General features: G+C 46.2%; 2 protein-coding genes across 2 annotated transcripts; one reads left to right on the top strand and one right to left on the bottom strand.

Moving 5' to 3' along the window:
• Positions 1-4,585: 4,585 nt before the first annotated feature.
• Positions 4,586-7,478, top strand: LOC136472485 (probable adenylate kinase 7, mitochondrial). Its single transcript, XM_066470188.1, has 4 exons — positions 4,586-5,303; positions 6,276-6,416; positions 6,564-6,815; positions 7,079-7,478. Exons 1-4 carry the CDS (start codon positions 4,941-4,943, stop codon positions 7,229-7,231), a joined length of 909 nt encoding a protein of 302 aa, XP_066326285.1. The 5' UTR covers positions 4,586-4,940; the 3' UTR covers positions 7,232-7,478.
• A 1,633-nt stretch (positions 7,479-9,111) lies between these two features.
• Positions 9,112-20,568, bottom strand: LOC136469333 (putative disease resistance protein RGA3). Its single transcript, XM_066467563.1, has 5 exons — positions 20,146-20,568; positions 11,189-12,189; positions 10,654-11,062; positions 10,286-10,598; positions 9,112-10,148 (listed from the first exon to the last, which is right to left on the bottom strand). Exons 1-5 carry the CDS (start codon positions 20,566-20,568, stop codon positions 9,112-9,114), a joined length of 3,183 nt encoding a protein of 1,060 aa, XP_066323660.1.
• Between the last annotated feature and the right edge of the window lie 647 nt (positions 20,569-21,215).

Below are 21,215 nucleotides of genomic sequence, written 5' to 3'. Positions count from 1 at the left end.
ACGTTGAGGATGTGTTGGCCAAAGGCCTGAGGTCCCGGCAAGTCGGGGCTCGGGCTTCGGTCCTCACCGCTGTCATAGTGTCCGCCACGATGAGGGTGGTAGCCACGGCTAGCCTCCTACCTCGCATTATCGTAGGTATGCCAGCAGGCGTCGAGGGTGTCACGCGCGTCATGGTGGAGGCCGAGACATTCATGTACCGAGACCGTGGTGCGCGGCCTGCTGCCTTGCTGCGCCTGGTGGACCAACACGTCCTTATCGGGTTGCTTTGATGGCGCACGCTGGCTGGTGTCGAGCTCGCATCGTCGGGACAGCGAGCTCTCGGCCTGCTGCGCTGCTGCATGCTCGAGTAGCGTGTGAATCTCGTGATGGGCCCGATGATCCTCGGGCGTCGTGGGTCCCAGAAGCCCTCGGAGCAAGGCCGCCGCAACAGTGATGTTTTGGCTTGCCCGAGTGAAGTGTGGGAGGGCTTCGTCGTCCTCGATGATCCTTCGGTTCACGTTGTGGGCTACAGCACGCGCATGCCCACCGTCTCCGTGGTGCTCGATCTCTCGCTCGATCTCCGCGCATTCCTGCTCGAGCTGGAGCCGTGCTTCCTCGATCTCTTGGTGCCTGGTCTTCAGTTGCTCTACACGCAGGTGAGGTGGGGCCCCTGCATCCCCCTCGACCTTGTTGTCGAGGTCATTTGTTGGGGTAGCCTCTCCCTCATGGATGCTTTCAACATATCCCTCAGGGGTACCTGCCATGAAACATTCACGAGAAGGGTGATGGCTCCCCCTGCTAGAGTCAGAGTTATAGGGTGACCCCGATTCTCCCACGAGGAGGTCATGGAAAGATTCCGCGATATATTCGGTCATCCAGCTTGGCGCTTGCACGTCGTACGGCTGCCTGTACGTTGTAGAAGACGACTGGCAATAACTAGCCTGCGCCGCCTCCGCAGGAGAAGAAGCTAAAGAAGTATAGAAGATGGGCGGCGGCAGCAAGAAGCTGCAGCAGCTGGTGGCTCGTCTCCTCCACCTCCACCACCACCACCCGGCGAATTCGAAGAGCGGCGGCGTCGTGGGCGTGCCGCGTGGGCACTTCGCGGTGTACGTGGGCGAGGCGCGGGCGCGGTTCGTGGTGCCGACGGCGTACCTGAAGCAGCCGTCGTTCGTGGCGCTGCTGGAGAGCGCGGAGGAGGACTACTTCGTCCTGGACCACCACTGCCACCCCGGCGGCCTCGCCATCCCCTGCTGCTCCGAGTGCGACTTCGCCACGCTCGTCCGCACCCTCGGCTAGCTAGTTTGTTACCTGGCTAGCTAGCTACCACTGTGAATGCTTGGCGCCGCTGGCACTGCTGCTTGGTCGGCCTCGGCCCCGTCGTTTGGTTAATTGCATGCATGTATTCTTCTTTTCATTCCTGGATGATAGATGAGCTCTACTTCTCCAATCTCCATGCATCCATGGTGTCTGTGGTTGCATAGGGTTTACAATACCGGTAAGAAAAAATTTTTGGTCCCCAACGATAAATACGAAATTTCGGAAATTTCAGTTCAAATTTAAATAAATTTAAATTGAGTTTTAAACAAATTTGGCATCATTTCACTAGAAAAACTCTATAATCCATCATCCATCATAAATTTATATAACATCGACGAAATAACATAATATATCACAGAAGTAGAGTCGCGGTAATACAGTGTGCTGACGGTGGGCGAGCTGCATATACTAGTGCTGTCCAATGTGTGAGTGTGAAAATTAAATAAATTTGAAGAAATTTAGGGCTTTGATAAGACTAGATGATATGGAGGGTCATTTTAGTGTGGTTTTGTGTAATTTTAGAGTGAAAGATGAATTTAACCGAAAAATTTTGACCGATACCAAAAAAAATTCGGACCTCAACGAAAAAGGCGATATTTCGGAAATTTCGACGATATTTCGCCGAAATTATAAACCCTTGCATTGGCTCCATCGCCGCGCCGTACCTCTCCATGTCGATCTTTCGATCGGGACGACGACGACGACCTTGGAATTTGCATTTGGGACGAAAAGTGTATAAAGCAACCTGAACAAAGAACAATCATGTGTGTGTGTGTGGAGAGAGAGAGAGAGAGGGTGATGGCAAGCAAGTCAGCAAGCTTGCACCGGTGATGGCGAGTGGCGAGGGCTAGCTGATGGTGAATAATCCGTAAATGAAATAGACGAGCAGATGCGCTTTATTGTTTGACGGCCCACGCAGACGGTGTCGCTTTTCCGGCCCATCATCCTGCCGCGATGACGCGCCCGCCCGCCAGGGTCGCTCAGCCACCTCCCACCCGGGCCAGACCATTGTGGTTGCAGACTCCGTCCTGACAGTCGACCTACACATGGCCCAAAGTTTTGGGGACTCCGTTCACCGTTGGACTACTTTGAAACTTTGAGTGTCCGGCCGACGTCGCCGAGAGCTAAAACATTGCTCCGCGAGACGACAGATCTTTCTATCTACTACTCGTTAAGAATACAACCACGGGTTGCAGGCCGGCAAAAGTAGTCCATGTTTGATCAATTTTTTAGTGAACACTATTCGTATTTATGACTCCAAATTAATTTATTATGAAAATACATTTTGTAATTAATCTAATAGTATTTATTTGATATCATAAATATTAATAATTTTTTTATTTATAATTAGTCAAACTTAAGATTCTAAAACGTGACACTGTGTTAGAATTACATTCTTTCATGAACAGAGGGAGTATGTCCAAAGCAAGAGAGTGATTGGATTTCAGCATTCTAAATTTGCAGACAACAAAATATAATAAAAAAGACAACTTACAAGAGATCATTCAGAATTTTTTTATAACCAAATAATGATAAAATTACATGTTATCTGAATAGCAACAAAAAAAAAAATCGGGTACTCTAAACATAGGAGAACTGCCAAAGTAAATATTACTACTCTCTCAAACTGTTACAACATCATCAATAATAAACCTGCATATAAGTGAGTTAGACCACCTCTAAAAACTCCTTAAAGATAATTTAGTTTGTGAACAAAATAAATAGCGAGTGAGCATCTCATCTCTTGAATTTTTGTTCATGCTAGCGGCCAAACAGCCAAACAGTTGACCGGTGAGATTACCCATGGGTCACGGATAGGTGAAGGGGCGGAGCCAGGAATCCGGCATATAGGGGGGGCGGCACAAATAACAAGCAAAACTGAACCAAGTTTGATTCATCGATCTCATAGTTATAACCATACGTCCATACATATCAGGGCAATAAAGTTATGCAAAATGCAAATAAGATTACATCTGTATTGATCAAGATCAAAAAATTATGTGCACTTGGGAAGAACAAAAGGGGGAAAACGAAGACACAAGACAGCATCCCTGGCAGCTGGGCGTCACAGAGACGGGAGACTTGACTCTGGGCGTCGGCAGGAGGCAGCTTCCGGCGGCGTCGGCGCGACGCGGCGTTCGGCGAGTCGATGTCCTGCCTCCGGCCTTGCGCTTCCTGCTCCACTGCTCTTATTGTGCTGAGGCAACTTGGGGAGACGACGGAATATGGCCTGCTGCTGCTCGTCTCATTAGGCTGTCTCAAAAAACAACACCTAATATATAAGATTTATTCGTCTTTTCGGTAGCGCTACACACAAAAGGTTTAATATTTATTTGGCATCTTCTCCAACAACGAGCACCCTATTCGTTTGGACTTGTTTGGCTGGTAAGCTATGGCTGAAAGTACCGTTGGCTGGTTTGGTGTGAGAGAAAAATACTGTTCGTTGGCTGATAAGCCATGGCTTATAAGCCAAATACGACCAAACGAAAAGGCTGGAGACCCAAAAGAGAATCATTTCTGCAAATGAGTTTCCAGAAGAGAGGGGGCCCATATTTGGGTTGTGCCTCTCAGACAACCCAAAATAGGTCTTCCGTATATATACTCTGTTATAGGCTGATTTTAGATCACTTGCTATCCACTTTTGATTTAGATGTCTATATGGGTTCCTTATTGAAGACAGTCTTAGCTTCCTTCTAATTGGGCTGCTGTCCTACTGGCTTGCCAGGAACTTGGGCTTAGAACTAAGGGGGCCGAGGCCTATAATTGTTCTAATAATGTGGGGTCCATTCGGCTGATCAGATTTTAGATGATTTTCGAATGATTTCAGATGATTTAATAGTATTCTGAGAAAGAATAAACTAAAATAAACTGAAACAAAGGTTGCATGTATTTAACTACCTGGAGCCCGTTCGACTGGCTTTAAGCCGGCTGGCTGGCTGGTTCTCGCCCTCACGAAATTACTGTTCATATCCTGCCAGAACAGTATTTTCCTCTCACAACAATCAGCCAGAACAGTATTTTTCAGTCCTGCCGAACAGCCCCTGGCAGGGAATCAGCAAGCCGTTGGGGGAGGGCAGGCCCCCCGCCCCCATCGCTCCGCCCCTGGGTGAATAGGTGATCCGTGACTTCCCCAACGGCACGGCGTCGCTATTTAAACCTCTACATGCTCTTATTTATTAAAACAAGCGGTGTAGAATTAGAATCTCCTTTCAAAAAAGAAGAAGAAGAAAAAAACTAAATCCACTTCCTCAACATTTGAGACGCATGACACAGGTTTAAATAGCGATGCCGTTTTCGCACGAAACCCGTCCAAATCTGCCGCGAGTCCCACCAATTTTGCACCCGTGGCAGCGTGGATCTATCTCAAACCACTATTGGTGCGGTGCGGTCCGCCGGCCCGCCTCGAGATCGCGGATCCCGACTACCGAGAGTCGTCGTTCCTCTCGTATCCGCCGGCAGGCGGCCACCAAACGGGCAGCCACACGCCCGCCCACGGCCCACACCACAGAGAGAGAGAGAGAGAGGGAGCAGGGCGACCTCGCCTCGCTTCCACCTTCCCCGCAGCTCCACTCCCTCCACCACCACGCGCCCTTCCCCAAAACCCTACGCCCCGCAAACCCTAGCCGCCGCCGCCGCCACCAGAAATGGCCGGCCTCCTGCGGCTCGCCGCGGGCGCGGCAGCCCGATCCGCGTACCGGCGCGCCCCCGGCCCCGCCCCCGCCCCAAACCGGAGGCTCGCGGCGGCCGCGATGGAGGAGTGCTGGTCCGACTGGGAGGAGGAGGACGAGGAGGAGGCGGCCCGCCGCGCGCGCGCCTCGGCGCCGGCCCCCGGCCTCGACCCCGCCGGCGGGGGGCCAGGGGGCATGCAGTGGGTCGTCATGGGCCGCCCGGGCCCGCAGAAGCACGCCCACGCCGCGCGCCTGGCCGAGGTGCTCGCCGTGCCTTACATCTCCATGGGCACGCTCGTTAGGCAGGAGCTCAGCCCCGCCTCGCACCTCTACAGGAAGGTGGGTGGCTCCGGTTCGGTTCTCCGGTGCTCTGGGCTCGCGATTCCCCGTCACCCTCTCCTTGCCTGCGCTCCAATTGCTCTGATTCCGCCATCTCGGGGCGTCTTGCTCGTCCTAGCTTCGATCGAGTCGTTTAACTGGTTTAGTGTTCCTAGTCGGCTTTTGGCAGGAGGAGGATCCTTTTGTTTGGGCTATTTTGCTTGATTTGTCCCGGAGTTACCTGTGTGTCTTGTGGAAGCCATTTCACACATCAATTGCCAGGAGACTGGGATTTTCTGGCCGCTTTTTTGGGCCCTTCTGGAAATTTCTCGTGACACAGCTGTGCAATCTTTTGATCTCGAAGATATTTGCCTCAGCTCCTGTAAAGCCACAAGCTTTTCTTGGGACCAGCCAATTTGCTGAATATATATTCGCTTATTTCCCCACGAAGTATTTTGCAAAATAAATCATTTTCTTAGCGTTGGCTGCAATTTTCCAATAAAGGCCACAATTTCTCTCTTATTCTCTGGGTTATATTCGATGATTGAATCTCCTGCTGCCAGGAGAAGAGCGTGCTGGCCATGTCTTTCCCAGCGTGCTTGTCCGCCTTCGTGGACGGCTGCGGGGGCAGCCTCGTAATTTGTCTGTGTCCACACAATGTTGGGGGGCAGTTTTGGGATTTGACATGGTTAGGCTTCACATTGGAAGCTTGGAAAATTCCATCCTGCCGTCCTGTGGCGGCTGCAGACAGCATATGCAGCCTTCCCAGTTGGCCCTCATGTTGTACCCTGCATATGTCTGTTTCCTATCTGCACATTTTGTTGAACTGTTTGCACAAATTACACTCGTTAGAGTCTAATTCGGGGCCCTTAGAAATTACAATCATTCCAGAAACGAGCATATGTATTTCCCGAATACACTGAAAATGTCAAGGGGGATCTTTAAAGGCGTGTCGAACTGGGCTGAGTTAGTTTTATTTTCTTATATACACAGATTGCAAACTCGGTAAATGAGGGGAGGCTTGTGCCAGAGGACATCATATTTGGATTGCTGACGAAGCGGCTTGAGGACGGATACAACAAGGGTGAAACTGGGTTCATTCTTGATGGGATTCCACGCACCCGTATGCAAGCTGTGAGTATCTTGCATTCTCAGACTATCACAGAGGATTTAGTTACATCCTGGTACCATGTAACCATCACAGAGGATGGACACCAAATTACTTCCAGATTGGTGTGATTGCACTCATATCTGATTTGTTCATAACTTCACATGTTTCAGGAGATTCTTGATGAGATTGTGGATATTGATTTGGTTCTGAATTTCAAGTGTGCTGATGACTGTTTCATGAAGAAGCGATCGAGGGGCGACATCTGCTCCCACTGTGGACAGCTCTTTGATGTCAGCAATTCAGCATCTACGAACTGTAGCCCCAGCCTTGGAAGTTATACATGGCATTCTCAGGTAGAACCTGCTGGTGTTGTAGGCCTGGAAGCCTCAAGGATGGAGAGGATGCGCACTTATGCTAAGCAGGTAATGCTTAACATTTTGTCTTGGCCTTGCTTTATGCCAAAGGATGCCTAGAACATTATGCCCTTATCCCCTTACTGACCAGGCTAGTGATTCTATTGTCAGACCTTACTAAACTTGTTTCTGTACAAAAAAAAGAGAGAAAAAAAGAAAACCACAGTTCTTCAACTTATGATTCTAGGGATCGAGGCTATTGCATTATTGTTGTTCAAAGCTCTGAAGGTGGAAAATCATGATGATATCTAATATGGAATTTCAAAATGCAGACCAAGCAGCTGGAAGATTACTACAAGAAGCAGAGGAAAATTGTGGAACTGAAGACATCTGCTCGCCCTGGGGAAACATGGCAGGGGCTTGTAGCTGCCCTGCACCTCCAGCATCTGGACTCACCCCCAACACCGCACAAACTCACCGCGTAAATATTATTAATTATGTTATGTCTGAGTAGAGTCTAAAAGGATCTGAATTCGGATCCTGCCTGCAGCATATCTAATATTCCTATTGTTGTGGGTTCTGGCTCTCGAGAGTCAGTTGGCTATGTCTTTTTTTGGTTATTGTTATAGATAAAGGTAAGCGATTTTGCAGACGCTCTTATTATATGGTTGTAACCGAGAGTTTTGGACTTGCCTTTGCTGCAAGTGTACTCGCTTATATGCTCCTTTGAGATATCTTGGCTTGCTCCATTGTGGTGTCCGTTGCCCACATCATTTCACCAGATGTTTTGTTCTGGGCGTTGACGCTGATATTCATGTCCTTTTTGGAATCCTGAAGACAGCATATGTGATGGTAAATTTCAGAAGCATGTGTTGGAACTAGACCGGTTTTCGTGAGCTCCAGTTGTCAGCCACATGGAGCATGTATAGAATATCTTCTGATTGCTGTAAAATTTTTACATGATTTCTGTGAAATTCTTGCATTTTAAACAGGCATTTCTTTACACGTTCTGTAAAACTTTTACACGACTCCTATGCTTTTTTTGCATTTTATTTGGCAATTTTTTTTATGAAATTCTTGCACTTTAAACGGACAAATTTCTACACTTCTCTGCCTCATCAGTAATAAGATGGGCAAACGATGGATACGGTACAACTATGCTCCAAGACTAAATTGGATGCATTGAACTTCTATAATTGATGTTTAGGCATGGACGACTTCTGTAAATTGGATGTTTCAGATTGAACTTATATTGACGTGTTTATGTGTGAATTGGATGAGGTTAGTGATGATCGTGCTTTCTTTGATGCCTGTGCTGTGAATTGAACCAGTTCCGATTTAAAAGTGAACCAAATTTATGTGAAATTCAATTAAAACAGGATGTGCTTGGGCCATCTCACTACTCTCGGATGGTGGATCCAACCGACTGAGCAGAATTGAATTTGGACCAATGATTGATGCTTAAAACCGACCATGCAAATAGCGTTTATAGCTACGGTTGATACTCGAGGCTGACGGTACATATATGATCATCATCATCGTTTGCCACTACAAGCCAATGGTACAAAATGGTTTTCACCTTCAGGTGAGAAACCAACGGTACTGAATGCGATTTCTACTAAAAATGCCAGTGAAAACTCTTTGGAACCGAGGATACAGGGTTTTCTGTAATAGTGCTAGTACACACTGCTTTTGCAACAGAACTGACCAAAGTGACGGTGCTGGAACTTTTGATTGAATCAGGGATTGTAAATAAAATCTTCTACTAGCAAAGACCAAAGCCTACAAAAGAGTTCAGGGCTAAAGCCAGGAAAATCAAGGAAAATAATTACTACACAAATGATCACTGCACAAGCTCTAACCATCAGAAACAGATCAAGCTGTCCACAGGACGTATTGTGCCCAAGTATACGATGATATACAATACAAGATGGCTTACAGTGGCACATTCGGGTCACTGACGCGATTTTGTTACAATAAAAGTAAGAAGACCTACAAACACAGCGTACAGAAAAAGCAAAGATAATTCTTCTGATGGATTGCGATCAGAGAGAATGAGATTCACCGGAAGCAATGAAACAACAATCGGAAACACCATGTGAAAGATTTTCTTGTAGGTCTCATCAGCTGGAGCTGGTCCCAGTGGCAAGAATTTCTTGTCGGTCTCATCAATGGAGCTGCTGGTCCCAATGGTGAATCATCGTTTCCTGTGGAACTGGACGAGACTGTAGAACCTGTTCTCTGTGTCTTGTATTTGCAAAAGAAATCATTGCCCCGGGCATATGAGAAATATGGCAATCTCTTAGGCAAATATGCATAAACACGTGGAATCTCTCGAACGATATACCAATCTTCCTTACTGCGTTCACATCTCACAAGCAGTTGTTTTTTTGCCTAGAATGTCTAGTGTCTCTATCCTTGAAAAATGCTGTCCCAGCCATTTCGGAAGCTGTTCATCTTCCATGTGAATGTACTGCAGTAAGTTCACCCCTGAAACAGTTTCCAGGTTTGGGCAGCTGATCACTGTAAACACCTTCATTAGTGGAAGATTTGACACTTCCGGTTGATTTGTTGCGAGAGAAAAACACTGTTTCGCATGAAAAAAGAAGGTGAACAAGGCGAGCCGGATTTTAAGACAAGCGAACGGGGCCATTAGTGGAAGATCTGACACTTCCCTAAGACTTGGCATTGCTTCCACAAGCAACTCCTGCACAGGGATTTTCTCAAGGACCTGTACTAGTCCTGCATCTATCAGCTCCATCTTTGACATAGTTTTGCAGTGCTCCAAGCCACCCGGAAGACGCTTCAGCTTTGGGCACCTTCTGAGTGCCAGCTTTCGAAGGTGTAGCAGGTCGCCAGCTCGAAAATCTGACCAGTTCTCTAAATCTTCCATGCCCTCAATTTCCAACTCCTCTACATTAGGAAACGATGGCATTTCTGCTGTTGGTTGCATGTCAATTGTTCGCAGCTTGGAAAGATTGGCTATTCTGAGAAACTTCAACTTCTGAAGATGACAAATTGGTGGTAACCTTTCACAGAACTTGGAGTTTTCCAGGCTAAGGTGTTGCAGATTTGGAAGCTCAGAGAAACATAACCATTCTGGATAAACAGTTCCATGGTAACCATCAATTTTGAGTGACACTAAACATTGATGAGGATGAAGCTGTGTGAACATTGTTTTCGATCTCTCTAGCTCTCCAGCTGATAAAGTTTCTGATTTAACAGTACAGCATCTGATCTCCAGGTTCCTGAGATTATCTTTCTCCTTCAGCTTCAGCATTCCATTTCCATAGCTTGCAATGTTTCTGTCTACAATTTTTCTAATATCTATCTGCAGGTCAATTAAATTGCTCATGTTCTGCAGATCTTCCAAAAGTAAGCCATTTGAAGACATGCTGTCCACTACAAAGCCATGAAGAAGTGCAAGATGCCTCAGATTGTGCAACCTTGTGGACTTGTAATGCCACTGTCTCTAAAATCGAGATATTCCAGCTTAAGTAACTTTTGTATGCTTTTGGGAAGGGAAGTGAGACGTTCACATTCCCGCAAACCCAAGAACCGCAGTCTCCTGAGGCGGCCAATGGACTCATGGAGTGCTCTTATTTTTGTACGGGAAAGATTTAGGTGCCTAAGGTACACAAGATTTCCCAACGTCTTTGGAACAGATTGGATCTCTGTATCTGAGAGGTCAAGAACTCGCAATAATTGCAGGTTCTTGCATATGGTATCCATGTCGGTTTCACCAAGTGGATTGCCAGATAGGAGAAGTGTCCTCAGACTCTTTAGCTTTCCGACGTCTTCAGGGATAGTGGTGAGTCCTTTGTTCAGAAAAAGATAGACGATACAGGCTAGCTGGCAATGTAGCCACATTTTCAGTGTCCTCAGACTTGGGATGGCCAGCACATACCTCATTTTCAGTTAAGGAGTCTGCAATTTTCCTAACTTGCTCGTGCATCTTATATTGTTTTGTTTTGTTTTCTCGTTGAACAAGACCCCTCTCTGCAAGCTCTTTGAAGTACCAGTCAGCCATCTCTTGATCCGAACAATGGCTTTGCTTATCTGGACTTGTTTTTGAAGAATGTCCACAGCTGCTGAGGCGAGGTGTCCCTTTAGCATGTTCTGATGAATTTTTGTTGTCATCATCAACAACAACAATTTCTGACGAAGTAGTGTTACGCCCATCTGACGAGTCACGTAGCAATGTGATGTTTTCGCCTCGCTCTTGTGCTATCTCTTCCCTGTTGTTGTGCTTGTTGGATTCCTCTTGGGAAACACTAGTCTGCTCATCAGCTGTCTCTTCTAATGAGTGGCCATGTCTTGTATCAATATCAATAAAGCCCTCTGAAATTCACAACTGAGTAACCAAGTGTTGCTTAATCTCAAAATCTACAGGGAAAAGTGATAAGTAAAGAAAGCATTGCTTTAGGTGTGGTGGAGCATACTGGTAGCTCAGATAGATGCTGCTCCTAACTCCTCCTTCAGTTCCCGTGGTTGGATCCTTGAGAGAAAATGCTCTGCTATCACATATGCGCTCCCATTCCTTTTGTCTGTAGCCCTTTCGATGAAGAACACCTCCAACAGCCTTGATAGCAAGAGGAAGACAATCACATTTTGGCAGAATTCCTATACCAATTTTCTTTAGTTCTGGCGTGACTTTTGCTTGCTCCAGACAAGCTGCCCTAAGTAGTAACATCCAACTATCTTCCACTTTTAGCTGCCATATGCGGTACGTTTGGAGACCGTATCCTTCAGCGCCTTTTTGGATTTGAGCTGACTTTATCTCATTACCAACATTCTCATCACTGGTTGTTATCAAAACACGGCTCCCTTCAGCAGCAGCAAGAAAGAACTTGAGGACTTCAATCAGGTTCCCAAATATTTCAGCGTTACCTATGCCTTGTTTTGAGGGAACACCATTGTATATGTTAAAAACCAGAAAGATTCTCCTTCCCCCAATCTTGTCAGCCAACAGCATCTGGAGTTTGTTCTTTGGTTTGGGTACTTCCAGGACCCCTATAGCTGGAGCAGCACATGCATGTTGCTTGTAAAATCTGATCAACACTGGATGCTTTAGAAATGGACACCCATACGCGTGTGCTGAAAGCACTTTGCGTCCTCTGTCATCAAATATTTTTCTGGCAATAGTTGTTTTTCCTACTCCTCCCAGCCCATAGATTGCAAAAATGACAAACTGCCTAGATGGTTCATGATGTTCTGTCAATTTGTCGTCCAATGGCAATATCCTCATCTCAATTTCTGTCTCCACTAAATTGTCATGGCGCATGAGTTCCTGATCATCACAGTATCTATCATGCTGATCATTTTTCATTTTTCTGCTTGTGAGCGTGGAAGGACGGTTCTTAGATACTGAACTTATTATATCCTTAGATAAGTTCCTTATTTCTTGCTTGATATACCTGTCCGTGCTAAAATGGCGCACGGTCTGTAAATGGAGAGAGTGTCAGTAAGAAAAACTAACAAATAAGACAAATGAACCTAGGACATTTGGCTACTGGTCATGCACATGAACATAAAAAAACGGACTGTGCCAGCCAACAAAATCAATATGGGGCTAGTGTAATCCTCACGCCCTTTGACTTGTTTTTAGCTCACACTCACTACAACAACATAGCATATGAGTCGGTTTTGGCTTAAGCACCATGCCAAGATAGCAGGCTCTTTTCTTTGTTAATATAATCGGCAGCTCTTTTAAAGGTTTGTTTCAGTGAAAAAAAAAAAAACTAATGGCCGAGGGGACAAGAACAAATTGTGGAAATGTATGTCTAAAATCAGTTCATGATTATGAACCAACTGTACAGATTCATGAATCCATTGTCGGTTTATTGGATAATCGTTGATTTGTACAGTTGGTTCTAGCCTACGAACTGTCATAAAACATATATATAATATGCTAATTTCTAAGTTTCAAGTTGTCCTCGAAAATTCACGCTGTCAGAAAATTTTACACGAAAGTTGTAGCCCACGGTAGGATTGGAAACTTCTTTATTTAAAGTCATTTGAATGGCCAAATATCTTTTTATTCACAACTAATTTGGCATCCGTAATCTCTATTGGATAGAAAATATAGAATGGTAACAGAAAACATATAGGTTAAACAATGACAACACAATCCATATAAATGCGCAATAATGGTTCAAATTCTTGGCAAACTAAGGTTAATTAAAATGAAAAGGAATCATGTTGTAATAATCAACAATCACATATAGATGGAGTGGTGAGGGCAGTCCCAATGGTGCATTGATGATGGTTTCTATCCTCATTAAATGACTTGCCACGTAGGCAAAATGCTGACATGGCAACGTAATTAATGAAGAAAGAGAGCAAAAAATCATAGAAATTGTTTCTTCATGAAGAAACCAGGTCTACTCTTGACCCAATGCACTAAGAAACCATGAAATCGCCATTGGGGAGAAACCACCAGTTTCTAGGGAGCTCGTGTCGCACTCCCATTGGAGGAAAAGATAGAGTTAGGAGAGAGAAAGATAAAATAGTTATTACTCATAGAAACCATGGGTTGGAAAACAGTACTTTTTTAATGCGGTATCCTATGTTATAGAAACTACTAGTTTCTTTCATTGGGACTGCCCTGAGAACACAAAGCGTGAGGGGGGGGGGGTGCTCTATATAAATCCAAGTTGCAGAGGAGTTGCTTGTCAAAAAAACTGGAGGACTTATCGCTACCAACAACACAAGAGGGAGCTGACCAATTTGAATTTTTTGCACCAACATTTTGAGTGTCCACTTACCAAGGCGAAGATGGATGCCCTCACGACGCTAATTGAAGCAAGGCAACAAAAAAAAAACAAGAATAAGAGGGGCAAGCTAACCAAAGCGGAATCTGGAAATATTCAAGAGTAGTTAGTGGCTTGATGGAAGTATTCATATGCAGCCGGTGGTTTATTGATGGGCTGTTGTCTACGTACCTGATCTTTAGGACGAGTTTGGTTGGCCTGCTACCTCCAGCTTGCACGAGCGGAACCGTATAAAAATGTTTGAGTAGTCTATTTGGTTGCTTGTATGCACTATTCAACTCGCACGAGCGGATGCAATTGCATGGGTGGATGCGGGTTGGCGGGATATGCTCAAATTGAGCTTCACTCCCGAGCCTGGCTCGGTGGATGCTGGATGGAGGTTGTGGACCCACACGTCAGTCTCACAGAACAGACATGTTGCATCCGCTCATGCAGTCAACCGAACAACATCTCAGCTTTCTTGCATTCGCTCATGCAACTTCACTAAACGCCTTCTTTTCTGAAATACGGCTCCACCTAGCCCGCGCCCGCTCATGCAGGATATACGATGCAACTTCAATCCGACAACCAAACACCCCTAGATTTTGCTTTGATGCTCCCCAATGGATGTTGATTAGGCGTGCACGGTGGGCAGTGAGTTGTTGTAGTCTTTGGGTGTGTTTGGTTGCCCGCTTCCACCCCATCTTGGCTTAGCTCATCCGTATACGCAGAAATAGAAGCTCATTTGGTTGCTAGGCTCCACTGTTCCATCTTGACTCCACTCATGCAGATATACGATCTCATCCTGGCTCGGTGGAGATGGCCAAAATGAGCTTCACTCTGGAGCCTGACCCGGTGGATAGAGGTTGCAGAGGATGGGCCCACACATCAGCCTCACATGTTGTAGGTAGAATGGGTTCTCGTTGGAAAATAGGTAGAGGAGATAAAGTGAGGTTTTGGGAGGATAACTGGTTAATTAGGTTCCTCTAGTCTTTCAATTCAGTTTTGGAAGCTTTACAAAATAGTTAATGAGAAGAATGCTACCATTGATGAGATTTGGGATGGGTCCTCTCTCAAGTGTTCTTTTAGGAGGAACATGGATGAAAGGCTGGAACAACAGTGGGTAGAAGTTTGTCGGTTGACCTCCACAATTTCTTACTCTAGTGAGGAGGATTCACTGATTTGGCCATTTTCCTCTGCTGGTACATATTCTACTCAATATTTATATAAAGTGATCAATTTTAGAGGTGTCCAACCGGTCCTAGTTCCTGCTCTTTGGTCTATAAAGGTCCCTCCTAGAGTTCACTTCTTTCTTTTGCTGGTTTCTAAGAATAAAGTGTTAACCGGGGATAATTTAGGTAAGAGAAGAAAGGTAGAAGATGCTACTTGTTTGTTTTGTTGTGAATCTGAATCAATTCAGCATCTTTTCTTTGACTGTGTGGTGGCAACCCAACTTTGGAAGATTCTATCCTCAATTCGATCTAAATGTTAACCTTGGTGGCTTTTTAGATGAGGTTGGGAATGTTGACCGGACGCTGAACACCCAGCGTCCGGTCGTTTACAGTAAGGTTCCAAAATCGATTTTTGCTGACCGGACGCGTCCGGTCATGCTTGACCGGACCCTGCCAGCGTCCGGTCACACTATGACTTCTTACTGTGCTGACCGACAACACGACCGGACGCAGCCCTTCAGCGTCCGGTCGCAGAGCGACCCAGCGTCCGGTCGTTTGATCGACGCCAGCGTCTTCGCTGCTACACCTAACCGGACATACCGGTCCAACCGAGGCCAGCGTCCGGTCACCTCCAATGACCTTCGTCTTTTCTATCTAGGGCGCCGGTGGCACCGTCGGACTGTCCGTACTCTACGGGCGGACACTCCGCCGGTGGAGTTTCTTACCTTTGCTCCCAAACTTCACCACCCTTGCTCAAATGTGCCAACCACCAAGTGTATCACCTTGTGCACATGTGTTAGCATATTTTCACAAACATTTTCAAGGGTGTTAGCACTCCACTAGATCCTAAATGCATATGCAATGAGTTAGAGCATCTAGTGGCACTTTGATAACTGCATTCCGATACGAGTTTCACCCCTCTTAATAGTACGGCTATCAAACCTAAATGTGATCACACTCTCTAAGTGTCTTGATCACCAAAACAAAATAGCTCCTATAAGTTATACATTTGCCTTGAGCTTTTTGTTTTTCTCTTTCTTCTTTTCAAGTTTAAGCCCTTGATCATCGCCATGCCATCACCATTGTCATGCTATGATCTTCATTAGCTTCTCCACTTGAAGTGTGCTACCTATCTCATGATCACTTGATAAACTAGGTTAGCACTTAGGGTCTCATCAATTCACCAAAACCAAACTAGAGCTTTCAATCTCTCCCTTTTTGGTAATTGATGACAACCCTTATACAAAGATATGAAATAAAATTCAATTGAATCCATGTTGCTTGCTTGGAGAAGCGCCGGATGTACCCATGAAGAATTTCCCCAGACTTCTATCGGTAGTTTTTGAGATCCCATGGGTTCTTAGGACGCGCGTATGTGTGCTGGAAGTTTCCCACGAAGATCTCTTTTAAGTCCGCCCAACTTTGGATTTGGTTGGGCGGAAGGAGTTCCAACCATGTTCGCGCCGAATCGATCAGGAAAAATGGAAGGTTGCGGATAATGAAGTCATCATTATCCGCACCACCGGCTTGGCAAGCAAGCCAATAATCCTTGAGCCACAGTCCGGGGTTCGTTTCCTCAGAGTATTTTGGGATATTGGTCGGTGGTCGGTACCGCGGTGGGAAGACGACGTTGAGGATGTGTTGGCCAAAGGCCTGAGGTCCCGGCAAGTCGGGGCTCGGGCTTCGGTCCTCACCGCTGTCATAGTGTCCGCCACGATGAGGGTGGTAGCCACGGCTAGCCTCCTACCTCGCATTATCGTAGGTATGCCAGCAGGCGTCGAGGGTGTCACGCGCGTCATGGTGGAGGCCGAGACATTCATGTACCGAGACCGTGGTGCGCGGCCTGCTGCCTTGCTGCGCCTGGTGGACCAACACGTCCTTATCGGGTTGCTTTGATGGCGCACGCTGGCTGGTGTCGAGCTCGCATCGTCGGGACAGCGAGCTCTCGGCCTGCTGCGCTGCTGCATGCTCGAGTAGCGTGTGAATCTCGTGATGGGCCCGATGATCCTCGGGCGTCGTGGGTCCCAGAAGCCCTCGGAGCAAGGCCGCCGCAACAGTGATGTTTTGGCTTGCCCGAGTGAAGTGTGGGAGGGCTTCGTCGTCCTCGATGATCCTTCGGTTCACGTTGTGGGCTACAGCACGCGCATGCCCACCGTCTCCGTGGTGCTCGATCTCTCGCTCGATCTCCGCGCATTCCTGCTCGAGCTGGAGCCGTGCTTCCTCGATCTCTTGGTGCCTGGTCTTCAGTTGCTCTACACGCAGGTGAGGTGGGGCCCCTGCATCCCCCTCGACCTTGTTGTCGAGGTCATTTGTTGGGGTAGCCTCTCCCTCATGGATGCTTTCAACATATCCCTCAGGGGTACCTGCCATGAAACATTCACGAGAAGGGTGATGGCTCCCCCTGCTAGAGTCAGAGTTATAGGGTGACCCCGATTCTCCCACGAGGAGGTCATGGAAAGATTCCGCGATATATTCGGTCATCCCCACGAAATCGTCATTCATGGGGGATGGAGGCATGTGTTGCGCCATAAGGTGGCCAACAGTCTCTGCGGTGTTGTGGAGACCGGACAGGAGCGTAGTTGAGGCGCTCCGGATGAGGTATTCTAGGGAAAGCGGCTCTCCTCCAGCAAGCTGCGTCATGACGTTGGCGAACGAAAAGGTGAGACGGCCTAAGTCCTCCCGAGATGGTCGGGGTCCCAGGAATTCGCCAAGCTAGCGTTCTAGCCTCCCGTAATCAAAGCAGAGGAGCTGGTCGCTCCCATGGGCGTGGGCCTCCGGTGCGTGCAACCGCAGCTCCTCAAGCGCCTCGGTGATCGCGTCGAGGCCGGCAGAGTGGAGAGGTTAGACGATGACGGGAGCCTGCACCAACTCTCCCCCATCATGATGATGAAGTCTAGGTTCCCAAAGCGCACGTGCGTGCCCGGGACCTAGCTGACGCTGTGACTAGCCATCCAAGGCCTAATGTGGACATCGAGACGCGCAATAAGCCCCTACATAGTGCACCAACTGTCGGTGTTTCGAGTTACCAACTAGTAAATTTCTAGTATTACGCGTCTGGCTCGGATGGTGTGCTTAGAGGACACGAGATTTATACTGGTTCATGCAGAAAGTCTCTACGTCCAGTTCGTCGCTGCTGCTCGTGTTACTAGCACTGAAAGTTTATAGTAGGGGTTACAAACGAGCGAGAGAGGGACAAATCCCAAGTCTGCCTAGGACATGATAGGAATGACTAGATGCACTAAACATGTCCTTAGCAAGGATGTATGCCATGCCAATCAAATTTTACCTTGGATTGCTTGAAGGAGAGGCATGTCATATAATGGGAGGTGCATCAACACATATTTGAGAAATAATATGTCCAACTCATTCCTTAGCTTGCAAAACCTTTTCTCATCTAATGGCTTGGCGAATATATCGGCAAGTTGATCTTCGGTGCCCACACTCTTAATGCAAATGTCCCCTTTTTGTTAGTGATCTCTTATGAAATGGTGGCGGACATCAATGTGCTTTGTTCTTGCATGTTGAATCGGATTGTTGGTTAACTTGATTGCACTCTCATTGTCACATAGCAATGGCACTTTCTTGAACTTGATTTCAAAGTCACTCAAAGTAGCCTTCATCCAAAGTAATTGAGTACAACAACTACCGGCCGAAATGTACTCCGCTTTGGCGGTTGAAAGTGCTACACTATTTTGCTTCTTTGATGACCAAGACACAAGTGATCTTCCCAACAGTTGACATGTGCCCGATGTGCTTTCTCTCAACTTTGCATCCCGCATAATCGGAGTCCGAATATCCAATCAACTCAAATCTTGCTCCTTTGGGATACCACAATCTAATATTTTGTGTATGCTTCAAGTACCTCAATATTCTCTTTGTAGCCTTCAAATGACTTTCTCTTGGTGAGGCTTGAAATCTTGCACATATGCATACACTAAACATGGCATCCGGCCTTGATGTGGTCACATAGAGTAGGCTTCCAATCATAGACCGATATATCTTTTGATCCACCATGTTGCCACTAGCATCACTATCCAAGCTTCCATTTGTCCCCATTGGTGTACTAATAGCTTTAGCAACATCCATATTTTTTTTGTTTTCAAAAGATGATTAAGTGCATCAATAATAGGTTGAATATTAGTTGGGGCAATTATTTTTTCTTTTGGCGATTATTGATGTAGGTTTTGTTTGGACAATGACATGATTAATACAAAGTTGATGGGTTTTATGGTTTATTAGTTAGTTTTTAAATATGGATTAAGTTTGCATCAACGATGTGTTCACTAGTAATAGTTTTCAACTAATCTTTTTCAATTTTGTTGATTATAATTGTTAAGTGAATATTAATTAATTTGTTTAATTTAGGGTTATTTAATTTTTATTCTAGTTATTGTTACTTGTTTTAATTTTTTATTCTAGTTATTGTTACTCATGGATGTACGACTGAACAAGGTGGAAGCCATTTTTCTACGATGAAGTGAATGGATTTATCAAAGTCGTAGAGAAGCATGCAATGGCTAAGAATGGAACCTAAATTCATTGTCCATGTAGTGACTGCAAGAACAATCTCGCGTGGAAAAATGCGAGTACAATCAGATCGCACTTGATCATGTGAGGCTTCGTGAAGGACTACACAGTTCAGATCCATCATGGCGAAGCAATCTTTGATGTTAAGTTAGAAGAAGAATTTCATGACATAGAGTACGTAAGCACGTTTAGCTGATCTTAATGCTGAAATGGGTGGCTACGACAAGGTGGACATGTCGGGGATAATGTTGGTGGTGGCGGAGGCAATGATGGTGGGCATGTCGGTGATGAAGATTATGGTGATTATTTGGAGGAAATACTTCAGAACATTGGACCAGAGGTGTTAATCAGGAGTGCAAAAAGTCTAGACAATTTGAAAAGGGTAAAAAGCTAGTGCCACAAGGGTGAGGCTTATATGGCATTGTAAAGGATTGTCTGACTCATTGGATGGTGCTAGTTTTGTACTTAAGATGCTGATCCTGAAGGCTAAGAACAGTTGGTCAGGTTTTGGCCTACGCAAATTGGCTTAGGTCGGTTTTCCTTTGACCTCGCTCTGTGGTCGGCCGCTGCGGTCATGCACTCGAATGAGTGACCAGTATAAGTGTTAACAATTACTTGCAACACATAAACACACACTAAATGTTAAGTTTGGATGTTTGCACTGACAAAAAATGGGAACATCATACAATCACCAAAGTATGAGTAGTGTTGGTCTCCTTTGTGGTTTTTTTCTTTATTGAAAAACAAAACTAAATTTCTCCACTTCAAATCCTATAGGGTCTTAGAAATGATGAAGAGCAGTAGCAAAAATGCAAAGAAAGTAATGATGAAAAGCATAGCCTTTTTCCAATCAAGCTTGAATCTTCCAGGCCTCTCATTTTGTGGGGCCACCTTCGCTTCAATAATTTGGTCTTATGGAGAGGGGTGTGCATTTTGTGAGGTCACTACTTCAATAATTTCATCTTGTTGAGGTGGTTGTGCATTTTGTGGCTCTGCCGCTTCAACAATTTCATCTTGTTGAGGAGGGTACGTATTTGGTAAAGCCACTAGGGCTTCAAAACTTTCATCTCTTTGTGGCTCCCATGTGTTGTCCATATTGATCACTTTACCCTTTGTGAAGCCCTGGAGCTTATCCTCGATACCAATCTTAGTTCTGGTATCAACCTCCAACCTCGTTGGTGTCGTTGACTTTTGAAGAATGAGTGGAATAGCTGTCAACTTTATGCATCCTAGTAACCTGAGTACTTGAAGTTGTGGCAAATCCTGGCTCTTAAGATCAGACCATGTATGTAGAGCTTCCATGCCACCAATGAAAAGCAGCTGGAGCCTACGAAATGCTACCATGTCCTGCAGATCACCCCTAAACTCCATGCCAAGCGAACATAGCCTGGCAAAGCCTGTCATAGCTAGGAACTTGAGTTGTGGCAGCTCCGCTAATGAAGGGAGTTTCTCGCACCATACACAATTTTTGAGGTGGAGTCGCTGGAGGTTTGAGAGAGTTGATATCTGTGGGGGTATTAACCCCTATACCCTTACGGCTAAGTTTGGGTCGACCCGGACCAGGGGGTCTGGCCCACCAGAAGACGACGCGCGGCCCAGTCGATCTGCTCGGAGTCCCGCGCAAGGAATCAAGGCAGACTTGGAGATCAAGCAAGATCCTGGTCGGTTAGAATAGGAATCCTTATCCAGCCACTTATGGCAATTGTAACCGGTTGGGATTAGTTTCTAGATCTATAACCCTGCCCCCCAGACTATATAAGGCGGGCAGGGGACTCCTCTCAAAAATCATCTCATTTATATACAACAATACAATGAAATGCAGGACGTAGGTATTACGCCCTCACGGTGGCCGAACCTGGATAAAACCCCGTGTCTGTCTTGCGTCACCATCTCGTTCGTAGCTTGCGCACCTGTCTACCGATAATCTACTACCTTGGGCATACCCCTAGGTAGACTGCCGACCATATTTCGTCGATAGTGGCGCAGCAGGTAGGGGGTGTGCGTACTGCTCCCCAGAC

The sequence above is a fragment of the Miscanthus floridulus genome, chromosome 8 (genome assembly GCF_019320115.1).
Source record: "Miscanthus floridulus cultivar M001 chromosome 8, ASM1932011v1, whole genome shotgun sequence".
Classification (NCBI taxonomy): domain Eukaryota; kingdom Viridiplantae; phylum Streptophyta; class Magnoliopsida; order Poales; family Poaceae; genus Miscanthus; species Miscanthus floridulus.
The sequence above is the reverse complement of the archived record's forward strand: the minus strand, read 5'-3'. Positions and strand labels throughout refer to the sequence as shown.